Here is a 22,898-nt window from a genome sequence, read left to right as displayed (position 1 = left end):
ACCAGAAACCCAACATGTATGTTTATAAACATACTGACAAACCAAACAGGAGGAGTCTTCTCTGTCATTATAGTCCTCTCACATTATAATGTGCTTTTTCTTCTTAAGACTTGAGAGCATGTTTGTTCCAAATTATCAATAAAAATGAAAGTTGACTTTGGACTCTTATGGTGAGTTTTCTTATCATTCTTCTCCATGAAATTGAGAAAATGCTTTAATTTCTTAACTGCACGTTTGCTCCATATTTCATTATACTTGTAAAGAAAAGAAAAAAGAAGAAACAATAATAAAAACAACAATTGAAAGTCATTGTAAAAATGAAACTTAAAAAATAATTTATTCACAAATAAGATATTACACGGGAAACAAACTTAAATGTACATAAAAATTACTTACACATAAGAGAGAAAAACTAAACTAATATGAGACAGGAGAGAAAATTTAGGAGGCAGGCGCGTCTGGTTTCTGAAGTTCAGCCAGAAGTTTTTCTCTCTTTTTCTTGGATTCCATAATAAGTTTCTTCTCTAGGTCCGTTAAGGGAGGTAAAGTTTGGGTCACAACACCTGTTCCAATAGTTGTTGAACCTTGTCTCATCGTGAATCTCTGACCTTTTTCAAAGTACATGGACCTCAGTAATCTGATCTCGAACCTAAAAAAAACCCCAATAGTTTAGAGTGTAGAAGAAAATGAAAGAAGATTTGAAAATCATACTTATCATAATTCGTTCATTTTTTCATTCCTCTTTTTCTTCTTCTTTTTTTGATGCAAGTACTTTGGATGAGAGATATTCACCGCTGGGTTTGGAATTTTTTTGCTATCCCTAAAAAATCACATTGGATTATTTAATTGATTCCAATATATCGAATCGTATCACCAAAGCAAGATTATGTTGTTCAATGTGAAACTCGGATGAAAGCAAGGTAGAAGAAACCAGGGGTGTCACTACCACGGTGGATGACGTCAAAAGCCCGACTTTTCAAAGCGTGATATCTCTGTTAATATTAAACGTAAGAAGTTGCCATTTGGACAGATCTTATTGATTTTAGCTAATCTACAAGGATTAAGCTTCAAAACACGATTTTGTGACCAGCGCAACTGACCCATTATGAAAATACAAAGGAGAGAAAAGATACTTACGTGGCATCTTCTCCGGGCATGACCATTTCTTTGGATGGATGTAACTGGCCAGTACAATCCCATGTCGAAGAGAAAATCGAAACGTTTTGCCAAGGAAGAGCAGGTTTGTTGTTCCCACCTTCATCTTTCTTCAACATGTATACCTGAGCTTCAACGTGATTATTGACTTCTGCAGTTCCTGGTTTGCAGATCACCATGCCTCTTTTAACATCATCTCTCTTGATGCCTCGAATCAATGCCCCAAGCTGATCACCAGCTTCAGCATATTCCAATGTTTTGTGAAACATTTCAATACCTGTGTAAAGATAAACACTTCTTTATGACATGACACAGAAGTGATAAAAGATTGTAGATTTCTACATCAGAGCACACTGAATCAGGGTTTCTACTTTATTTCAACTTTTCAATTCCCTGGATTTTCTTTGTGTTTTCCCTGAGTGATGGCATCAAAAATTAATACTCTACTTAATTTGGCCCTCTAAATTTCTTGTTCAACTTCACTACCCCACAATCTTACTCTAAAAAATATTGGATTGTATTCATGTGTAAATAAATACACTTCCAAAATCCATGCTTCACAGACATTTCATGATAATTTTTGACTGCTTCATGTAATCCGATAAATAGTAATTTTTCGACATCTGAACAACTGACAAAAAATTGTGATTGAGTCAGGCAAAATGGGACTGAAAAAGAAAAAAAGAGAAAACTCTATCATATCTCAAAAAGATTAATTCTGCAGATTATGGCACAAAGAACTTTAAAAAATTGACTGTGCGAGAGTATTTCAAAGTTGAAGAATGATACTACGCAAACTTGAGAAATACAGAGTTCAAGTTTGCTGCCTTTGTTGCCAGTCTTCGAATTTATTTATTTCAAACGCTAGTAACATTATTCATAATGCAAATTTTGACCAAATGTTCATGGGAGTAAGTAATAGAGAGCTTTTGGCATCGAAAATTGAAAAATCAACATTGTAAGTCCCATTTAACCTGTAACACAGTTTTTCATTATGTTTATTAATCTAAGAAATCAGTATACGCTAGTAATTGTGGATAGAAATTTCAACTAAGAAATCAATCATTCTTTTTCTTCCAAAACTTTTGGGAAAACTCCAGCAAATTGTAAGTTTGCAAAATGGTAAGTCTACAGAAAAAACTGAGGGGTAGAAAGAATTAGGTATAAATTGATAAAATAGAAATTCATGAAATTAAAAAAGCTGGAATTATTTTTTTGAAAAAGCGAAAATTCCAGAAGGCGATGTCGAATTTCCTCGATTTTCCCTCAAAATTCTATTCCCTGGGTTTTCCCTGTTTTTCTTGGTAGTAGAAGCCCTGACTGATGCATAAAATTAAAGTATAGTCATTATTTTGACTTTTTCTGATTATTTCATTTTTAATAGTACATGCATTTTCAGATTCCATAATTAGTTTTTGGTTTTAATAGAATCAAGAATAGCATGAAAGCCAAGTTCCCTCCATACCAAGGTCTCTGAAAGTTCTTTTGTGACTGAAAATAGAGTTGGGCCGGGTATCCGGCGATTATCCGGATTTCCGGATGTCCGTCTGGAGCCAGATACAATTCTTGCGGGTATCCGTACCCGGCCGGATAATCGCGCTATACGGTTTTAGAACCTGCCGGATAGTGCTTTTTCGGCCGAAAAAATTTAAATAAATCTTTTGTGATATTTGGATGCGTTTTGGCGCACTTTGACTAGACGAGGTAATTGTTCAACTTTTCGAAACTTGTTATTACCGGAATTAAGTACATGTTCCGCAAATTAATATGATCACAACATGATTCTTAATTTTAAGTCCGCATCTTTCACTTTCAAAAACAAAGATGCAGGTGGAAGAGACAAAAAAAAACAATGCCACCAACATGTGTATAAGTTCCCCATTGGTGACGTTTTTAGTCCGAGCGTAACTCCGCAATTATTGTAATGTCACAGAAGTTTGTCATTGCAGTATCGAAATAAAGGCCGATTAAGTTCGTGATCCTTTGAAAAATCCATTTCTTCTGTTCATTTAGAGATTCTCATTAACAGAGATTAACCGAAAATTTTGCCATCAAGACAGGCATGCAGAAGTGCTGCGAATTCTGACCGGCAATCGGTGATGGTGCTCTCAAAAGTGTGAAGTTTTTTTATTGTTTTTTTTACAACTTCAAACAGCCCACGAGGGCTAATCCTTGCGCTTTAGTCCCGTCCCCCTCTGTCCCTACGACCAGTCTCAGGCAACCATTGTTCCAACCAGGTTGGCAGCACTGTTTTCCACTTTTGTCTTGTGTACACTTCTGATAATATCTTTCTTCCTGCACATTGTGGCCCATCACACCGTGAATCCAATGAAAGCTATGCTGCTCATCTGCCAAGTCATTTTTTTTAGAGCTCGTTTTGGCGGGCCGACTCATCGTGTGTCTTAGAAAAATAAGGAGCTTGCCGGTACACAGGCACACACATCGTGGATGACGGTCTTGATGGTCTAATTCACAGTGTGCCTTGCGCAAAATCGAGAGATTTTTTTCACGGGAAAAAGCATTATCTGGGTCCTGTATTTTATCCGGTTCCGTCTGGGTACCTCGGCGAATTATCAGGTATACGGCTCCTGTTGGGCACAAAAATTGGTATCCATATCCTGAGACGCGAAAAATCCATTTCCGTTTAACTCTACTGAGAAGGTTCGAAATGTAACTACATGTAAGGTTGATGGACCCAGGTCAGTTCGTTAACAAGATGTTCTTTGGAATTCCCTGATCTGACAACGAATTCTCCTGATTAGCTGCTTCACTACTTCCCAAACGTTTCCTAGATTTGCGCTGCTCCGTTGCACAGTTCTGCCCTAACCTCCAATAAGAGCAAGTAAGACCAATGTAATCAGGTTGGGGGAACAGCAGAGTGGGAAGAGCGAATCAGGGGAATCTGTCCGCAACGCAGACAGCTCTCTTTTCTGTTTGGCAAAGATTATCACATTCAACTTTCCTAATGGACTTATAGTGTTGTAAAAATGTTGCTTCTTCATAAATATCTGGAAAATCTCTCAGAATTGCAAATAGTTTTTGCCTACCACCAACAAATTGTTAATTATAAAGGAAAGTAATTGTGTAAATTTAAATAATGAACAGATATTGGGTATTTTTAAACAGAAAGAAGTTGCACGATTTTGAAAACACTGTTATCATGCTGGTTCCTTCTCGCTAAATGCAATCCAATTACTCTTCAATGTGAGAGATCCGTTGTTTTGTCACAAATTTTGAAAAGACTTGCGCTGTTTGATAAAAAAAAAAAACATGAATGAAGGTCATAGTGTCCTTGTTTCGAAGAGTGGATCGTAGGTGAGGGAGAAACTCATCTAAATGCACCGCTTTACTCAGATACTTCTTTTAAAAGGCTCTTTTTGGGGAACTTCATTTTCTTAAAACTATCCTCCAATTGTAATATGATGTGTTTGTTGGTTGAATTTTGCATATTATCACTTAAAAAGAAGTATTGATGTAAAATATTTTTAAAACTTAGCAATACTTAGTGATAAATAGTTTTTGCCAGTTTTTCACATCAATTACCACAGTGTGCAGCACTGTACCGCAAGCGCGCTCTTCCTCGCGCCCTATCTTGCGGCGTCGCAATGTCCGCTATCTGCTAGATAGCGTTAATGCACCCACTTTAAGACATTCCGCCAATTTTCCTCATCACTCAATTTAGACGACCTCCCAGCGGCGCGGCCCATGAGAACCTTGATCTGCTGTACACCTACGCTGTAGACTTCATGCTCTAAATAAGAGTACTCCCCACACAGTTGCTTCAGCTTAGCTGTATCACCTTCTCATAATAATTCCAGATACACTTGAATCATTACCAGGACATCACCACCAAACCAAACACGGTTACTACATCTTGGACCAAGACCTGTAAGGAGCTTAGCTTATCACCAACACAGTGCAAGGCTCCTGTTTGCATCCAGCCATTTCACCGTTCAGCAGTAGCACTGTTGACTGCACAGTGGTTTCCATGCTTGGCAGCTTGCCAGCACTGCAAGGAGCAAACCTTCAATCGTTCCGTAGTGATATATGCCGAAAGTGATCCGCTTAAGCAAGCCTTAAGGGTATCCCTTGAAGGTCTTCACTGTCCCTCGAGTGCAAACTGAGAAGACTTCGCACTCACTGTCACAGATTGCCTACCTGCCAAGCGACCATTGCTCGGCCCAGCTGATTGCCTACTTTCAGGCGTTAGTCAGTCTGTTCAAGTGTTTGGATGAGCCCACTCTTCCGGCCTTACAATCCGGATCTGCTCTTCATCCAGTGCGCTTATATTTCACGGGCTTACAAGTACAAGGGAGATTTGAGGGGTCACAAAATAATGATTGTGCATGGGTTCAAACGTCGGATGATCTAAAGAAAAAGCTGCTTTGCTGAAAATGATGAGGGGGGAAAAAGACCACAGTCCAATAAGACCAGTAGTCGTTGAACCTCTAGAAACTTTGAAAAGGAACATAAATGGATAGCTTCTGGAGATTATTTTGAATTAAAATCTGTTATGCTTTTTTCTTAGAATTGAACTTGAAGCAAACCTGTGATAGTTGTTTTGAGTGCTTTGTCATATCCAAGAATTTCACATTCCATGCCTTTCTTGATTTTTCCTCTTTCAACTCTTCCAGTACAAACAGTACCTCTTCCTGGGATTTGATAGGTTTGCTCAATTGGAAATCTGAAAGGTTTGTCTAAATCTCTTATTGGGATCGGGATGTATCGATCTATTTCTTCCATTAGTTTTAAAATGACACTTGAACCTACAGAAATTAAAAATACACAAGAAAAAAATTAGACACAACATTTGAGTGCAAGACATAAAACACTTCACAACAAAAAAGTTCTACGTTTAAAAAAAGAAGAATGCATATTGGATTTTTTTTCCACTATGATTATTGAATCATAGTGGAAAAAAAAATCCAAGAAAGAAGAAAAAACTACTGAATAGAGATTTTGCTAAAATTAAAGTTTTGATCATGTAAATTTGTTTAGAAACCATATGTAGATTCAATCGATCATCAATTGATTGTCATGGATGCAAGTTTAGACAACTGAGTCTGAAAATAATGTAGTTTACTTTTGCATTTCATGAAATTGTGTTTATTTTGGGAGGGGCAGAAGTCCAAAAACTCATGAGCCCTGATTTTCATTGTTTATGGTGTCCAGCAGGGTATACGAGTACTCAGACTTTCGCTTTTTTACATGATGCATGCTGAAATTGATTTGATATTTCAGCATGCAAAAAAGGCAAAATTTAAAACACCTGTGTGCCATGCTAGCTTTATCGATTGATGAGGCTAGAGCTCCAGAATTGGTGGACTTTCTCTTCTAAAATAACATGATTCAGTTGTTTATATTCAGGTACCCCACCGGTGATGAGCCTCATTAAGAGTTCAATAAAAAATAAGCCTGATCATTAAAAAAAAATTCTGACAAAGTTCAGTCATAGCAAAGTGATTCTTCGGCAAGACTTCACCTGTATTGCCACCTTGGCTGCATCACTTATGCGTATTGGTTTTGATATGCAAGAGCCACCACAAGTCTTAGTATTGCTGATTGATGAACCTAATAGGCAGAAACGACGGCATAAACTTCAACTGTTGACGACATCTCAAGTTTTGGGAAAAGCAAAGTTGATGTCTGTTAATAATTAAGTAGAAATTTGGAACACTGTGAGTACGATGCAAGGATTTCATAATGTCTTCGTAGTTCAATTCCCGGACTTTTTGCTCCTCTCTGACTAAAAAATTTTCAAATTTTCTCACTTTCTTTGACCTTTGAACAGCTTTTCTGCCTTACCATATGGGCGGAAACCATGCCGTTGATACGTCTATCGGTTGATTTAATCACTAGTGCAATTGAGACATAGCACTCATGATATATTTTCACACTTGAAATATACCCACACAAAAGGAAAGGACAATATAAAATGGAACTTAACGAGCCCCAATGAGTTATCAAATGGTCAATATTTCTCCTTACCGATGTCGGGATCAGTTCCTTCCAAAGCTTTGAGGGCTGACCCTTTGATAATGGGAATGTCATCTCCAGGGTATCCCATTTCTGAAAGCAGCTCTCTAATTTCTATTTCAACCAATTCCAACATTTCAGAATCAGCTGCATCGACCTAGAGAAGAATTCACAATGTAATAAAACAAAGCATTTGTGTGGGATGATTCACAAGAGTCGGATAAAGTTTATGATTTTGCATTTGTAGATATTCATGTTAACAGGGGTGCAGAAATTTCCTGCCCACTCGACTCGCTGGGTGCCGATCGCATGAAATGGGAGAACTCCTGAAAGAAAAGGAAAAAAGAGAGGAGCCCTATGTGAAAAACTGCAAAACAATCATGGTTCGTGAAACAACTGCGTCTGTCTGGACCAAACCTGAGGGTGTTATACCCTGATTCTACATTGTGGAAGGAAAAACACTCCAAAATTCAGTTACCCCAGCATGCTGCCAGCCTTTTTTAGATATGAGGAGCTACAGCCACCTGACTTGGAGCCACTGACGCACTTACATCACTCATACGTCATGATGACACATTTTCGAATGAACTTCACAGAATGCTGCATATATGTCCTGGAATTTTCTTTAATAAGAGTATAATGTGTGTTCTTCCACAATCAATCTACTGAAGCCCTGTAGAGAATTGGCTGAGAAGTATAATAAGGTCAACAAAAGCCATAATTTGTAGGGTAGGAGGAACAGTATCATATTAAGCTACCCAGAATCCAAAATGGGTAAGAAAAATTCCAAAAAGTTGTATCTACGTGGATTGAGGTCACAAAATATTAGATCATGTTCTTTTGTCAGTCTTGGTACGACTTGTGGATCCATCAACTAGAAAAATTAGACGAAAATGCCACATATCATAGATAAGACGTTTTTTTGGGTTGCAACCAACTAACTGTACTTAGAATGGCTTTAGAAGCATATTTCTTAATGGAGCGATCGGTTACCGATTATATGGTATGGTGAGCCAATGGGTCAGTTGCGCTGGTCACAGAATCGTTTTATGATGCTTGATTCTTGCAGATAAGCTAAACATAATAAGATCTGTCTAGACCGCAGCTTTCTGCGTTCAATAATAACCAGGATACTGCCCTTTGAAAAGTTGGGTTTTTGACGTCATCCACTGCGGCAGTGACACCCTTGGTTTCTTTAACTTGCTTTCGTCTTGCTTTCGTCAGTCAACGTGACTAGCAACAGCACTATGACGTGTTTCACAGCTCGTCATCTTCTGAGCATTATCTTTATATTAGGATTTTTTTGATAAGAAGCTTCTGCATCAACCCCACAACTTACTCCCCAGAAAACTCAAAAATTGCTTGCACATGTCTACCGTTTTTTGAAGCTCAAACTTAATGTTTTCTTTAATTTACTCTGTAATAGCTGTGTCTCAGGCACCAAGGATTAATCCTAGTCAACACGTACAGCAAACAAACTGGAGGCTTCAAGAGAACGATTGATTTTGGATGTTTTGTCTCTATTTATTAGAAATTGAAGTTGTATAAAAAATCGTTAAATCGAAGGTCAAGCAATATAGCAAGCAAGGTTTCACCTTACTAATTAAATTTGCTGCATGTTTTCCTATGTTTCTCTGGAAGAACTTTCTATTTGAAATCGAAACTTTCCATTTAGAGTCTATTAACTTCTTATTAGAGAATTCTTTTCGATAAAATTGAATTCAATACTCACTTTGTTAATGAACACGACTAAATGCTCAATTCCGATTTGCTTCGCTAGCACAAGATGCTCTTTTGTTTGAGGCATGACACCATCTGTAGCAGCCACTACTAAAATGGCACCGTCCATCATGGAAGCTCCTGTAATCATATTCTGAAGGAAAAAAAGAAAAATGTTAAAGGAAGAGGGAGTGAGAAATTAATTTGATACATATTAATACGGTATATTCATTAAAACAAAAATTGCGTTCATTGTATTCAAAATACAAATTTACATACCAAACAAACTAATTACATACCATCAGATTTGAGTTCAAAAGCTCTTGTGAGCTTCAAAAGCTTTGAGTGAAACTGTGAAGTGAATCGATGGAAATTGATTATTTAAACTCGAGTAGATCAAAGATTTTTCTTCAAGTTTAAACACTCCTTTCCTTGATATTTAATATAACTGAACTATGTGTTCATAAAATTAATTTTAATTTTTGTGAAACTAATCATGATTGCAGGAATAAAATGAATGATTCATGATTAGAATAAAAAATTCATCCCTTGCATCCAGAAGCTAAATTCTGACTTACAGTTGTATGCAGTCTTTCATTCTGTTCCTATGTTTTGAGGATTCAGTACAGAAAAGGATGGGCCAGATCAAAATGATCTGGAAGAAATAGAGAAATGTATAAATGTCGCAGGCAAATAGTCAAATTAGGCATTTGGTAAAATGCCTAGGCAATAGTCAAATATTCTTACTTAGGGCCAGTTCTATCACCTCTGGTCAAACCGCTGGTTACATTTGACAAGAGGAAAAACACCAAAGTAGCGTTTTATCACTGCTTATAGAATGATACGAATAATATGCACTGATAGATAGGAATTTTGTTTGATGAGAGGATAAACAATTATCCTCTGGTTACGTAGCAAGCAGATTTGACTAGGGGTGATAGAATCGGCCCTCAGACTGAAATTCTGATTATTTTGCCAACTAAGGACAAAATAATTCTCTGATCATGTAGAAAGGAGTTCTCTGTAATAATTTACTTCATACAATGATATAGAGGTTTTTTCTAGTTGTTAAATGCACATTTATCTCAAAATATACAGCATTGTATAAAATAAAGTGTTTCCACAATTTGGATGGTTGAGGAAATATGAGGAGTATTTTGGAACGGGAAATACAATGACAGTCTGTACTTTTATAGATTTTTACTTCCAAAATATTCGAGATGTCTTTGAGAAAACATAAGAAGCCTCCTAAACTCAGAAAATTCAACTATCTGCCTTGGCATTCGATGAAATGCTTGATTTGACCATTCGCCTGAGACATAAATAAATGGATAAAGAATAAATTGTACCTTAATATAATCAGCATGCCCTGGACAATCAGTGTGGCTGTAGTGCCTGTTTTCCGTGTTGTATTCAACATGAGCAGAGTTGATGGTTATTCCACGAGCTTTCTCTTCTGGGGCTTTGTCAATATCTTCATAGGTTTGAGCTTTGGCAAGTTTTTTATCCGCAAGAACTATAATAAGAGAGAATGCAACAGAAATGAATTGTTATAATACTTTTAATTTTCCATTTTGTAATATTGGATCTATTTTTTTGCCGGAACTAAAAAATTCGACAAAACTTGCTTCCAGGGTATCTGGCAATTTTCTAAGAAAAAAAAATCCCAGATATATCCCTGAAATCCCAAACAAAAACAGTAAATAAAAAAACAGTAAGAAAATTTAAAATTTCTTTACATTAAGTGTCATAGGTATTTCAAGTTAAAGAAATGAAATTCCAGGTTGAACTGTTCGGTGTGTTTGAGAAAAAAGTGTCATGATTTACCCATCAATCTCTTTAGAAAAATCTGAAGATTCAATTTCTAAAATCTCCGACGCATAAATTTTTCCTTCTTTGCAAGATATTTTAGATAAAAAATGAACCCCGTGTTATTTTCCATAAGGGCCCCAGAAAGTGGGCACCAGGCAGATCAGCTAATCAGAGACGACTCATAAAAGTAGGGGACGCCACTCAGCCCGCAATTGCTGTTCTTGTTTTCTCTTTAATCTTCATCAGAAAATCGTTTATCGATTTTCGAGTCTAAACTCTAATAGACTGATTTGGTGGCTACATCATTGATCGCATTGATTTGAATCAGAACAAAGAAACATAACCTCACAACATAAAAATTCGATTTGAGATAATTGTGTTAATTTATACAATTTAGTCATTAATAGGTCATAAATTAATGAAGGACTTATTAAACACAAGAAATTTTGATTTCAAGAAACACTTAGATGCACTTTACTACCATGACGCAAGTCACAGACAGGGTTATGTCTTTGATTACAATTGAACCATGACGTAGCCACTAAATCAGTATATTAAGGAGGAAGGGCAGGGAGGAGAGAGAGAGAGAGAGAGAGAAAGAGCGGTTGATTCTCAATAGGAAAAACTGACAATGTTAAAATTGGACTGAACTGAAAATTGCAAACCTTTAGTTATGGCTGCAGTTAGGGTTGTTTTTCCATGATCAACATGACCAATAGTTCCAACATTAACATGAGGCTTTTCTCTGGCGTAAACAAGTTTTTCTGCGAAGTGCCGCGATAATGACAAGCAAGGCAAAGAGACGTTCAGGACTTTTCCACTGAAATTCTGTTGGGGAGATAGAAGAGAGAAAAAGATGCGGTTATATTGTTGAACATTTTTTTACAAAACCACGAATAGGAAAATAAATGAACGCAACTAAGTTGAAAAAAGCCACACTTTGAAGCAAAGAGTCAAATATAAATTTGACAGCAAACTTTACTTGCACCTCTGTCAAATGATTGTAAGTACAAATATTAATATAGCCTTAAATTAATTAGATACAAACTTTATTCTGGTCTCTGATGTGCTTGTCCAAAATACCAGGAAAAAGGTGTGTGAAGGGTGCTTTCAATACTGATGTTTCTTTCTAGGTATTTTAACTCTCAACAGTTGTACTTCAAGTTGCTACTCCACAAAACGAGCTAGGCTCAGGGTGGAGATAGAACATTTTTGTAATTATTCGTGTTTTTTTTTCAGAATAAATAAATCTAATCTAATCAACTGAAATAATGAACTGTTCTCAAAACTACCACAAAGTAAAAACTTCTTGGTCAAGCCATCATATGATTATTTTAGAACAAGCATGGAGTATTGAACAAGATTTCAGATGAAGAGTTTCATGATGTATCTAAAAATTCAGGTCTCAGATTCATGAGGGATAAAACCCCCGAGAATTTAAAAAAGATTAAAACAGCAAGAACACTTCCACAGAATAGTGGCTGCTGAGAGGCATGACACTGAAGAGATCCACTCTCAGATTCATTCATCTTCTTTGTGCATACCGCCTGAGAGCAAAAAATTTATGTTCTTTCAGTTATGATACTTAATGAAAATAAAAGATAATTTTGAGGAAGAGGCATACCGAATAAATAGAGATATCTCTGCTGAAAAGTAACTGCTTCACAGAACGGCACGACGCTGAAAAATATGAAGTTAAGAATTAGCTTACGCAGAATATCAAATGCATCCTCATCCTTGAATTTTGGAAGTGATAGATTAGGGAAATGAACTTCATTTCATGCGCGAGAAGCTTGGTAGCTCGCTGAAGTATCTTGACTGATACATGACTTGGTTGATTTTTTGTGTCTAATTAACAATAATGAAGTACAGTCATATTTTAGTGTGTGGTCCTTATCAATGTCAATTAATCTGATCCAGAATACTAACTTGATCATAGTACCAGTAAGCCAATTCTTATAGAGCAGCCATGCTACTCAGTGACTCTATAGGGACTTCAGTTAATCAATTTCCGCCAACATGTTGCTATGTAAACGATATGTAATAACGTACATACATATAATATGAAAATGAAAACTTCAAAAGTGAGCTTGAGCCTCCCTCATGAGTACCAATAACTACTAACGCAAACTAGGCCTACGGCTGAGCTAGCAAACAGGAGGAGAATGTGAGAGCAAATGAAGCGGCCGATAAAGAGAATGATGAGTTCTCAAGGCATGCGGTAAACAATTATTCATGGCTTTAATGTTGAAGATTACATGAAAAGTTTTTCGGTAGAAAGATGGGTCGAGTCGCCATAATTAACACAGATTACAGCATGGTCTGCAGGTATCACAGGCAAGGTGGAGACTTCGGAATGCACCGGGTGAAAGAGCAATTGAAATTTACCTGTGTTCACGATTAATTTCGCGGACATTAGAGATGCCATACTGGAGAATGGCACAAAAACTATCCGAGGAAAAATCGCTTTCTTAGCCTGTGATAAGCGAAAGAAAACTACACTTTCCCAAGTTTTTTGCACTTATCGGAGTTTCTAGCAAACAAATTTGATGAAAGTTGAATGGTGAATCATATGGTGAATGATGCACTTTGTCGCCGCATAATTCTTTTTAGGTTAAGTGTTTGTTTTGATGAAATTTGTTGTGATATGGCATCAGGCACCTAATGCCAAGCATACAGTCGAAGATTTTTAGAATATTCTTTAAAAATTCATTCCCTTTCACATTATTTTGAAGTTTGTAATATAAGGATGGACAGCCTTTTACTTGTAAGTGTTTGAATACATTCTACTCATCCATATATTGCTTTGGTACGGCAAGAATGGCAGCCAACTCATCCCAGTCTTGGCTTTAGCTTGATGGAAGTCAAGCATTCGACAGTGTAAGACGGCAATCACATAACTTGTTTAGGGTGTCTGAAAATCTCCGCCTCTAAGTTATTTTTTTAAAGGAGAACAGGGTGTAGTTCGGTACTCGGGCTCCTTTTTAGACCCATCAACGGTACTCCCTACGCAGTTCGGTACTCGGGCTCCTTAATTTAAACTTATTTAGAAGAACATACGCCATGACTTGACGCGGCGCCTACGTAAACCCAATATCCACAAGCCTGAGTAGCCCAACCTAAGGTAACTTACCTGACGTAACGTAACGTAACCTAACCTACGGGCCCACAAGTTAGGTCGCGAAGCGACCTAACTTGTAGTCCTGTAGGTTAGGTTACGTTACGTTACGTCAGGTAAGTTACCTTAGGTTGGGCTACGTAAGGCAATGCTCGGGTAAGTTAGGTTAGGTTAGGTAAGGTTAGGTTAGATTAGGTTAGATTAATTTATATTTCATTTTTTCCTCTAAATAATACTTTTTATTACAGAATACACGACAACATCGTGAGCAGTAACGAATAACAAAGAATTCTTTTAATAATGAGAAGAACTTTTTTTCTCGTGTGAAAACACGAAAATTAAAATCAATTAAGGATTAAAATTAAACAGGTATTGGGGGAGTGTGCGCGACATTTGCAATTGCGACCGGAAACGGAAATTGAAAAATTACGCTGAGAATTGGACTACATTTTGCAATTTGGACCCATAAATTCTGGCTCATCTGAAAAAACACTTATGTGCATAGGGAAACTAATGGCACGTACGTTGTTTTTAAACCGGGCCGGAATTTATAGGTCCAAATTGCAAAATGCAGTCCAATTAAGCGTAGGTATGTGAAAATAGCCCCACTTTACGTGAACTCCGGAAACCATCTCGGCAAAGTAAATTTCATTCAAAATGTGTTTGTGATTGATTACGGGCATCGTATGTTCTTCTAAATAAGTTTAAATTAAGGAGCCCGAGTACCGAACTGCATAGGGAGTACCGTTGATGGGTCTAAAAAGGAGCCCGAGTACCGAACCTCTTCCGGAGAACAAATTGGCATCATTTCTTGAAGTTTTTCTAGAATTTTCTTCGCATAGAGAAGAAAAATCACAGCGGTCTTAAAGAATTGCCGTTGAGTAGTTTTCCGTTTAAAAAATAAAGTATGATAGGAAGTCTGCGACGTCGCAAACCGAGTTATGTGAGTGCAGACTTACACCGTTAATTTGTTGACGCTTGAAGTTGTGGAAAAAAGCAAGCTAAAACTCATCAGTAATGAGATGACATAGTACTGATGCTTCTGAGAGCAATTGCATGTCTGGGAATTCAGTTTGGCATTGCTTTTAGAGACCAAGGCTTGTCTTCTTCCCAGATGAGCAAATGCTCTATTAAAGCTTTGTTGGCATAGTGCTCTCCATTTGCAATGGAATCTCATAAGGCCGTGAAATTTTTCTGTCAGAAGCAAGTCTCTATTGGGGCAGATTTACTCCACGGAAGGGAGAGCAGCCGCCTAAAGTGCAGTAAGAACAGAAACAATTTTCTCATCTAGCACTTCCCTGCAAGTATTAATATTCTGATGTTGATTCGTGAAAGATAACTGTTGCAAACTATTTGGAGACAATATTACCTGATGTCAAACAGCCAAATTTTTGGACTCTATCTGAAGTACCGCATGACCCCAGCTTACACAAGCATGAAATAAAATAACTGAGAACCCTGCATACACACTCTGTTAAATTATATAATTTTAATAATATTAAGTATGTCTTTACTGATATGCTTGTTCATAGTGCTTCAAACCTACAGACGCCAAATGCGCCTAAATAATCAGTCATGGTGCCTACAATATGAAGGCTCTGCGCCAACACGGCCTCGAAACCCTCCCAAGAAATCCTAATTTTTCTGTTTGTTGATGTTTCGAAATTTCAACGCTTGGCACTAGATTGAACTAGCAAAAAGCCAGCTCGTGTGCAACTTTCCAGCCTTTTAAAATTTGGCCTTTGGCCCTTAAAAATCGGGCGGGATGGGCCTCATGGCTTCTAAATTTCATAGATGAGTTTGGAACACTGCTTGTCAAATTTTACAAAAAATGGTAAGTTTCGTCTGCCTTGTACAGGTGAAATAAGTCTGCTTTTTACAGAATTTGACGTACTCGTTAGGGGAAACATAATTCTAATATTTTATTAGTCACGCGCATGTCATCAATTATCTTATACGCATGCCTAACATTTCTTTCTGATTCTCATTGGCCTCTAGAGGTTCATAAGACTATTGAGTTGTGTTCAGTAAGCACAACCTAATATTATCGGATAAGTTTACTAAAGGATCAAAAAGCCCATTATAACAAGCATATTTCAATATGGAAATTTTTCATTCAAACCGGACGCGTTTTGGACCGTGGCCATTATTAGCATGACAACCAAAAATATCACAGTTTAAGAACAAATCGAATTAGAATGCTTAGTTTGATTTGATCCATCTGTATATTTTATATGTTCAGGTAAGTGAAATTAGTTTTCTCATTAAACTTTGTTTGATTTTTCAGGAGCCCACTTTATATACCATCAAAGGTATGGCAATTTTGGACAATGACGGGAACCGTATACTTGCAAAATATTATAATCCATCCACATTCCCAACTGCAAAAGAACAGAGGGCTTTTGAAAAAAATCTCTTCAATAAGACCCACCGTGCAAATGCAGAAATTATTATGTTAGATGGTTTAACTTGTGTGTACAAAAGCAACGTTGATCTCTTCTTCTATGTGATGGGCTCATCACATGAAAATGAAGTAAGTCGCAATATTAAAGACTTTATAACCAGACTCAAGTTCCCCAATAATTACGTAAAGTATCTATCAACACTTTCTCATATTTTTGCCTTAAATTCTCAATTTTAATTTTCATTTCAGACTAGTCAATAGGGATGGCTGGATTCTGTTCATTTTTCGTATTTTCACTCCTATTATCTAGCCATCATAAAAAAGTCATCTTATAAAATTAATGACTAGACTTGCAACTGATAGCTCCACTGATTATAGCCAGCCAATCACGTATAGACTTGAAGTATCCCCACCCGTGACGTCATCAAGTCTATACAAGCAAGTGCTGCCCAATATTCCAGGTCTTTTCCATCCCTGACCCATGTGTATACATTTTACAGTCTATCAAACCCTTCTAGCGTACTTTAGTTTATAGTGTGACTTCTCTTGTAATTTCATCTTTTTCAAAATTCAATACACACTCTTTCGACTTCTCAAAATTTTTCTATTTTCTTCAGCTCTCCCACAATTTCTCCCAAAAGACTTCCAAGTCTTATTTCTAACATGGTGCCTCAATCTAATCTTATTTATTACAGTATCATTATTGTTCTGAAGTCTATGTTCGCCTCCGTATTCTGAAGGAGAGATTACAATTTTAGCGCCAGTGATGTAAGCGCTTTTGAAAAAAATAATTGTGGAACAGGCTTACTGCCATTTGTTAGTGATTGATGTCAGCCTAAATCGCGTTCCTATTCACTTTAAAGCCAGAGTTAAAAGTTATGCGACTGTTCCAACCACTAATACGAAACTTGTTGATATTTTAATTTATTTACCGCAGTTGATCTCTTTTTTATATTGTGTCTGGGTGTTTTTTTTTTTTTTTTTGTTTTTTTTTTTTTTTTTTTTTTTTTGTTTTTTTTTTTTGAGAATCTGAAAAGGTTCATTGAGGACCATTGTAATGTTCCATTCATTTAAATGTTCATAATTTTTTTCCCTATGATTTTTCAGCTCATATTGATGAGTGTGCTGCAGTGTCTCTTTGACTCAGTTAACCAGATTTTGAGGAAGAACGTAGAAAAAAGGAATGTAATGGAAAATCTAGATATAGTAATGCTAGCCATGGATGAAATATGTGATGGAGGGTGAGAAATGTTAAAATTACAGTTTTAATCCCACTGTATCCTCCTTTCAATAAATGTAATCCTAAGGGTGCAGAAAGTTCCTAGCCTTACCCCATTTTTAACCTAAATTAATAATCATTTCCTCCTGAAGACTAATAAAAATACCTTTATATCCACAGTTGGACTTTTCTACTGTTCGATGTCATAGAACCGTAATATTCAGTCAAATTAGATGAGCTAATTTTGCCTTCGCTAACAGTGGTCTCCCTGTTTTTTCCATTCCCTTAGGGGTTTCCCCATTACATACTTCCGTGTGGGTGGCTCTGACATTTCTGCACACATGTGTAATTGGGAGTTACATCAAACCAAAATGAACTCATTGATGCTAGAGGAACTATGTAAAAATGAATAAAATCAAGAGGAACTTTAAATAAATTCTTCGTACGTACTTAGTTCCTTTTGATTTTATTCATTCGTACATGGTTCTTTTCAGCATAAATACGTTCAAGTGACATACCCAAAGCATTTTGAGAGGTTGTAGGAAGCAAGATTGCTGAAGTGCTGAAAGGAATCATGGATTTTTTAGTGAATTTTATCATAGAATACCGCTAGAAAAAAACCTCGCTACATATTCTCATGTTATATTTGCCAATTTGAAGAAACCGTAGTTAATTGACTAGATTATACTAAGTCAAAAGACGTCTTAGTTTCACTCATATCATTTTCATTTCTGATATGAGGGATTCAAACTCTTGAAAAATCCAGTGGATGAAAAGTAATCTTACGAGTATAAGGGTGCGTGAGAAACCAATATTTTACTTACATTTTTGGAGTGATTAGGAAACCTTCTGTTCAATGGGAAATTGAAAGCTGCTTCTGACTTAACACTTCTTTTGGTTCTCTTCCAATCATTTACCGTTCATTAGAAAATAACAGGTGAACTTTTCAGTTAACAGTATGTTTGAGGCAGATAAAAAATAAACCGATTATTTGCTAACCAACATGTTCTTTCATAATGACTGTACCAGATTTCAAAAATATGTTTCATATACATCCATTCATCACAAAGACTTTCCATTGAGTTTGATTCAGTACTTTCTTTTATTTCTTTTTCAGAATTATTTTAGAAGCAGATCCTATATCTGTAATGCAAAGAGTAGCAGTAAGGACTGATGATATTCCTCTTGGAGAACAGACGGTTGCTCAGGTAAAGATTTTTTCTTTTGAATATGCTTCATAACTACTGTTTCTCCTGGGAATGAAGACTCTTATACGCTGCAGGTGCTTTCTCACTCTTAAACGTTTTAATGCAGTTTAAGTGAAAAAATTCAAGTTGTGTTCAGGGGTGCAGAAAAAAATTTCCTCACTAAGCTGTGTGGAATCCCAAATTTAGTTTTCGTGAAAAAGACTCTAATTTGGACATACATCTACCAAACAGAACTATGTACGAGTGGGAAAGATGGAGGTTGCTTGCATTGAGCTGGATAAGAAACAACGTAAAAGTGGGCCCGATTCCTTTTGAAGAATTGGAAAAGTGGGATTTTAAATTCACCAATCGGAACTATGTGCCAACTGTATGCAGGGCTCATGAGCCAAGGGCATGGGACAAGAGTGTGTGGACAGGGCTCATGAGTTTAAGACTTGTATCCATAGAACGTCGGCTCGGTCGTCACGGCTGACATCACTGGTGCTTTACAATTTTCATTCATTCTTAAGGCCCTCAACTAACCAGCACACCTCATTTTTCTACCTGCACATAGCTCTGTTTGGTAGAAATACGTCAATTTAGGGAGTTTGATGTATAAATATGACGTATGTCCTGATAAAGAATTGACAAAGATTTCTGTCATTTAAGCAGCTATCAGTAATAGATTCTGCACTCCTACCTTGTAAGGAAAGGAAGACCATAATTTGCTGGAAAACTTAAATGCAATGTCATCGCTTTGTATGGTACTGCTCAAGGATATGCTCAACTTAAAAATTAGCTCCGCTGATGAAAGCTCTAAGTTATGTAATGAAGTTTTTCTATCAAGCTTCTTAAATGATATTATTGGCTGGGGTATATTTTATTTTAATGTCTGCTGACTTCTGATTTTCAGGTGTTTCAAACTGCAAAAGAACAGCTCAAGTGGTCTCTACTAAAATAGCTTTCCACAAGTACAGATAAGATTAAAAATCTCATATTGTACAGTTTTTAAATCCCATTTATATTGTTTTTTTAAATCTATTATATTTACTTGTTATGTTGTCTAAAAATATGTGTGTGGTTAAGTAAAAAAAAATGAAATAAATAAGCAGATATATTTTTAGGCTGTCTGTATTTATGGAAAAAATAAAAGTCTCTCCATCCTGAAGATCCGAGTTTCCTTCCTTGAATGGTGTATTGATCATATCTGTTTTTACTGTTGAGAGGGTTCCTCTTGTTTCAGAAAAGTTTACCTTTTTCACCTGTTCATGCCGATACCGCAACAGCTATGCATGTACACAGATGAAAAGGGTTTGAGCATATTTGAAACAGGGTTTGTTAGTTACTTTTATTGTGATAATATTATTTCCCTATTTGTTCCGTAAACAAAGTGCTTTCCTGGCTTCTGCAAAGTTGAGCAGGGTCTCCCCTCAACATCACTAATAATTATGTTAAAACTTCTAAAGGCTGTAATTATAGTGGTTCCTAAAACGGTTCTTTTCCTAGAAGAGGTTAAATATGGTTTATGCTGTGACTGAGGGAGATTTTGAGAAACCTGTTACACAGCATCATAAAAAAGGATAGTTTTTGCGAACTTCTGATAAAATTCAGCAGTATAACTTTGGCAACAGATTCTTGTAAGATATTACAATGATTTGAACTGTAAGAAGTACAAAATATAAGTAAACAAATTCTACATGGTGTAAGAACTTAGAGGTATAGTTATAGATGTACCTTAAAATTTGCAATGCTTGAAAAATATATTTTTTTAATTGTGTTTTTTGTAGCGGTATATCTTTGTTATACCTTGCAAGAATGCATTTTCAAGGTTATGCTTCTGAATTTCACTTGAAGTTTCCACAAATTTTCTTTTTCACTATTATATGTTGAGGGCATCCTAAAAACTTCCTCAGTCACAATGTACACCATATGGAACCTCCCTGGAGAAAGCAGCTGATCAAGGAACCATTGTGGAAGCGACTCTGAACTAATTGAAAGGTGATAATACAATTTTCAATGCGCTCAGGGCCAAAAAGAAAAAAAGAAAAGGGTAAAATTATTCTTGGATGTCACTTAAGAAAATAATTTTTTCTGATCCTAAATTAAATAAAAAAACATTTTGAAAGGAATGAAAAAAATTATATTTTACATTTTACGTCAATTATGTATAAATTTATTATACAATACCCTCTCACTAAAATTCTTGGAGACAAAAGCCTCATGAGAAGCCATCTGTTTGAGCAAAAATAAAATCACAGTTTTATGTACAAGCACTAGTGGTTTTAGAAGAATTTTCTTACTGCAAACTACTTGCAGTCGTTTATTTGAGGGCTCAAGCTTTACTTTATTTTTTTTTTTAAAATAGAAAACTCTCCCTTAATTTTATTTTCTGACTGAAAAATAACAAAAAAGTAAAAATTGACCAGGGGCCAACCATGTTCAGTCCAGCATTGTGTGCCATTATGCTGCAAGGTTTTTCCCCACTATTTTCAACTTAGAATCTAGATTATTTGATATTTATTTATCCTTTGAATCCAACAGATGAGTTTTCTCAACTCTTCTGAAATTGTTGCCTATACAGCGGAAGGACAAATCTCTCAGCCTTAAACTTTTTATTATATTTTCTAAGCTAGCAGGTGTATGGTTGATTGCTACCTGTGGTGATGCTGTCTGCTGATAATGAGATTAACTACAGTTTGGCAAAGTCATCGCAAGTTTCTGCTGCAGTTGTTATTAAAAGCCATGCTCAGGATTCAAAGGATTGATATTCACTCTTTCGCCTTCAGATTTTTTCGAGACACTCGTACTTCATCAGTTTTCAATTGAAAAGCATTGAAAAATGGTTGCTTATGGCTAAAATTTACTTCCTGTTTTTTGTCTTTTTGCATGTTATTTATGAACTATCAGTTTCAGCGACATGTTAGTTCTGAACAACGGAATTTTTTTTAGTATTTTCAACTTTTGACAGGATGAAGTCACGGTCGGTGAGGGGAGAGCTTGACCTGCACAAAAAGTGTATGCCAAGGGAAGAGGGAAGTTTTAAAACCTAATTTTTAGCAGGATGTAATTTGAAAAGGGTCTCCAAGACGGCAAAAACACAATTCCTACATCTGCAAAACTCATGCATCAAATAGCTTGTGGCGTATTAAAATGAATTGTCTTTTCATAGATGACATAAAACTCAATACATATGTAAATTTAAAGAAAAATACTCATGAAAAAGACATGTAAACACACGAAATGCCAAGGTCAATCTTTTGGTAATAACTTCTCTGATTGTGAGTGAGCAAAATTATCAAAAAAATCACTTTGATAAAAAAAGAAAAACGAGGAAACCTCAAAAGTTGTCATTTTAAAATACAATAGGTTTTTAGGAATATCACAAGGCATAACAGTGAATAGCTTTAACAATGTGTTTATAATGGCTGACTTGAAAAAACATGTACCTTCGAATGTGATGTTGCAAGTCTTCACCGGGGTATTATCCTTTTGGAAAAAAAAAACACTAATCAACAATTTTTGTTTCAATTTTCCTTAGGTTTTCTCTACTCACTCAAAAGTATTTGCAAAAAACTTCCAAGAGGTATATTAGTTACTTTCTTTTTGAAAAATTGAAGCATAGTCAGATCAAAAATCTTCTTCTAATGTTGCAATGGAGGTACATATTTTTTTATTACAGTCATGGATACCAGATATACATTATTATTCTTATTGCCCTCAGATTTTGTGAAATTCCACCACAAAAAAAAAAAAAAACAGCAAGAACGTCGATCCAAATATTCGAGCACTTCCACTATGATGATGCTTGTTTTATGTGTAATGGAATTTTGTTCTTTGATTTAGAAGGCTCATTCCAGGGTTGAATCTTCCCCGAACCAAAAACAGCGTAAATTAAGCTTGATGTCATCCCGATGACAGCAGTTACCACAAACACTCTTCGCCATAACTCAATAGAAGACTGAAATTCCAGAGAAAAAACGTTATCAGTAAAAACAATGATGGGTTGACACATATGTAGGAAAATTTTGGAACTATGTACTGAAATGGACCTTAATTTTTTACATTTGAAAAAGGAATAGATAGAGGCCTTAAAGGGTAAAGTTATGGAATAGGTATGCCTAGGGTGCGGCTTATTTTCGTCATGTCGGAAAATCGACGAGGTCCGGGTGGCAATCGATGATACCTACGAAAATAATAGACTGTATAAAATTTGAGCCAATTTGAAGCTTTTCTAGTGATGCTCAAAGGGATCAAAACTAAGGGGCAAAATTACATTGGTTTAAATGGGCGGAAAAACGCCTGATCTGC

The 22,898-nt window shown here is 36.2% G+C and overlaps 3 protein-coding genes across 7 annotated transcripts in view; 1 reads left to right on the top strand and 2 right to left on the bottom strand.

Moving 5' to 3' along the window:
* Positions 1-305: 305 nt before the first annotated feature.
* Positions 306-13,221, bottom strand: LOC109037374 (elongation factor Tu). The gene is made up of 9 exons (XM_019051989.2): positions 13,051-13,221; positions 12,287-12,342; positions 11,328-11,490; positions 10,200-10,366; positions 8,864-9,004; positions 7,144-7,288; positions 5,703-5,921; positions 1,138-1,432; positions 306-649 (listed from the first exon to the last, which is right to left on the bottom strand). Exons 1-9 carry the CDS (start codon positions 13,088-13,090, stop codon positions 442-444), a joined length of 1,434 nt encoding a protein of 477 aa, XP_018907534.2. The 5' UTR covers positions 13,091-13,221; the 3' UTR covers positions 306-441.
* A 29-nt stretch (positions 13,222-13,250) lies between these two features.
* On the top strand, positions 13,251-19,758 carry zetaCOP (COPI coat complex subunit zeta). Its single transcript, XM_019051991.2, has 5 exons — positions 13,251-13,429; positions 16,068-16,313; positions 17,292-17,425; positions 18,521-18,611; positions 19,504-19,758. Exons 1-5 carry the CDS (start codon positions 13,412-13,414, stop codon positions 19,549-19,551), a joined length of 537 nt encoding a protein of 178 aa, XP_018907536.1. The 5' UTR covers positions 13,251-13,411; the 3' UTR covers positions 19,552-19,758.
* Positions 19,759-20,707: 949 nt separating this feature from the next.
* The window catches only part of LOC109037373 (putative inorganic phosphate cotransporter), a 37,121-nt gene continuing 34,930 nt past the window's right edge, over positions 20,708-22,898 (bottom strand). For all 5 annotated transcript variants that reach the window (XM_019051985.2, XM_019051986.2, XM_019051984.2 and 2 more), the window contains one exon: positions 20,708-22,548. In XM_019051985.2, coding sequence (XP_018907530.2) covers positions 22,384-22,548 — 165 coding nt within the window. In that variant the 3' untranslated portion in view covers positions 20,708-22,383. The remainder of the gene's footprint in view (positions 22,549-22,898) is intronic.

The sequence above is a fragment of the Bemisia tabaci genome, chromosome 5 (genome assembly GCF_918797505.1).
Source record: "Bemisia tabaci chromosome 5, PGI_BMITA_v3".
NCBI lineage: Eukaryota > Metazoa > Arthropoda > Insecta > Hemiptera > Aleyrodidae > Bemisia > Bemisia tabaci.
This window is presented reverse-complemented; position numbering and strand designations above follow the sequence as displayed.

Bases quoted from the DNA above. Each gene is read 5' to 3' on its own strand.
- LOC109037374 (XM_019051989.2), bottom strand. From the start codon at position 13,090: ATGGCATCTCTAATGTCCGCGAAATTAATCGTGAACACAG. The intron at 11,491-12,286 runs GTATGCCTCTTC...TCTCCCCAACAG, and splicing joins GAGATATCTCTATTTATTCG to AATTTCAGTGGAAAAGTCCT. The intron at 9,005-10,199 runs GTACAATTTATT...TTTTTCCTTCAG, and splicing joins GGCATGCTGATTATATTAAG to AATATGATTACAGGAGCTTC.
- zetaCOP (XM_019051991.2), top strand. The intron at 16,314-17,291 runs GTAAGTCGCAAT...ATGATTTTTCAG, and splicing joins GCTCATCACATGAAAATGAA to CTCATATTGATGAGTGTGCT. The intron at 18,612-19,503 runs GTAAAGATTTTT...TCTGATTTTCAG, and splicing joins GAGAACAGACGGTTGCTCAG to GTGTTTCAAACTGCAAAAGA.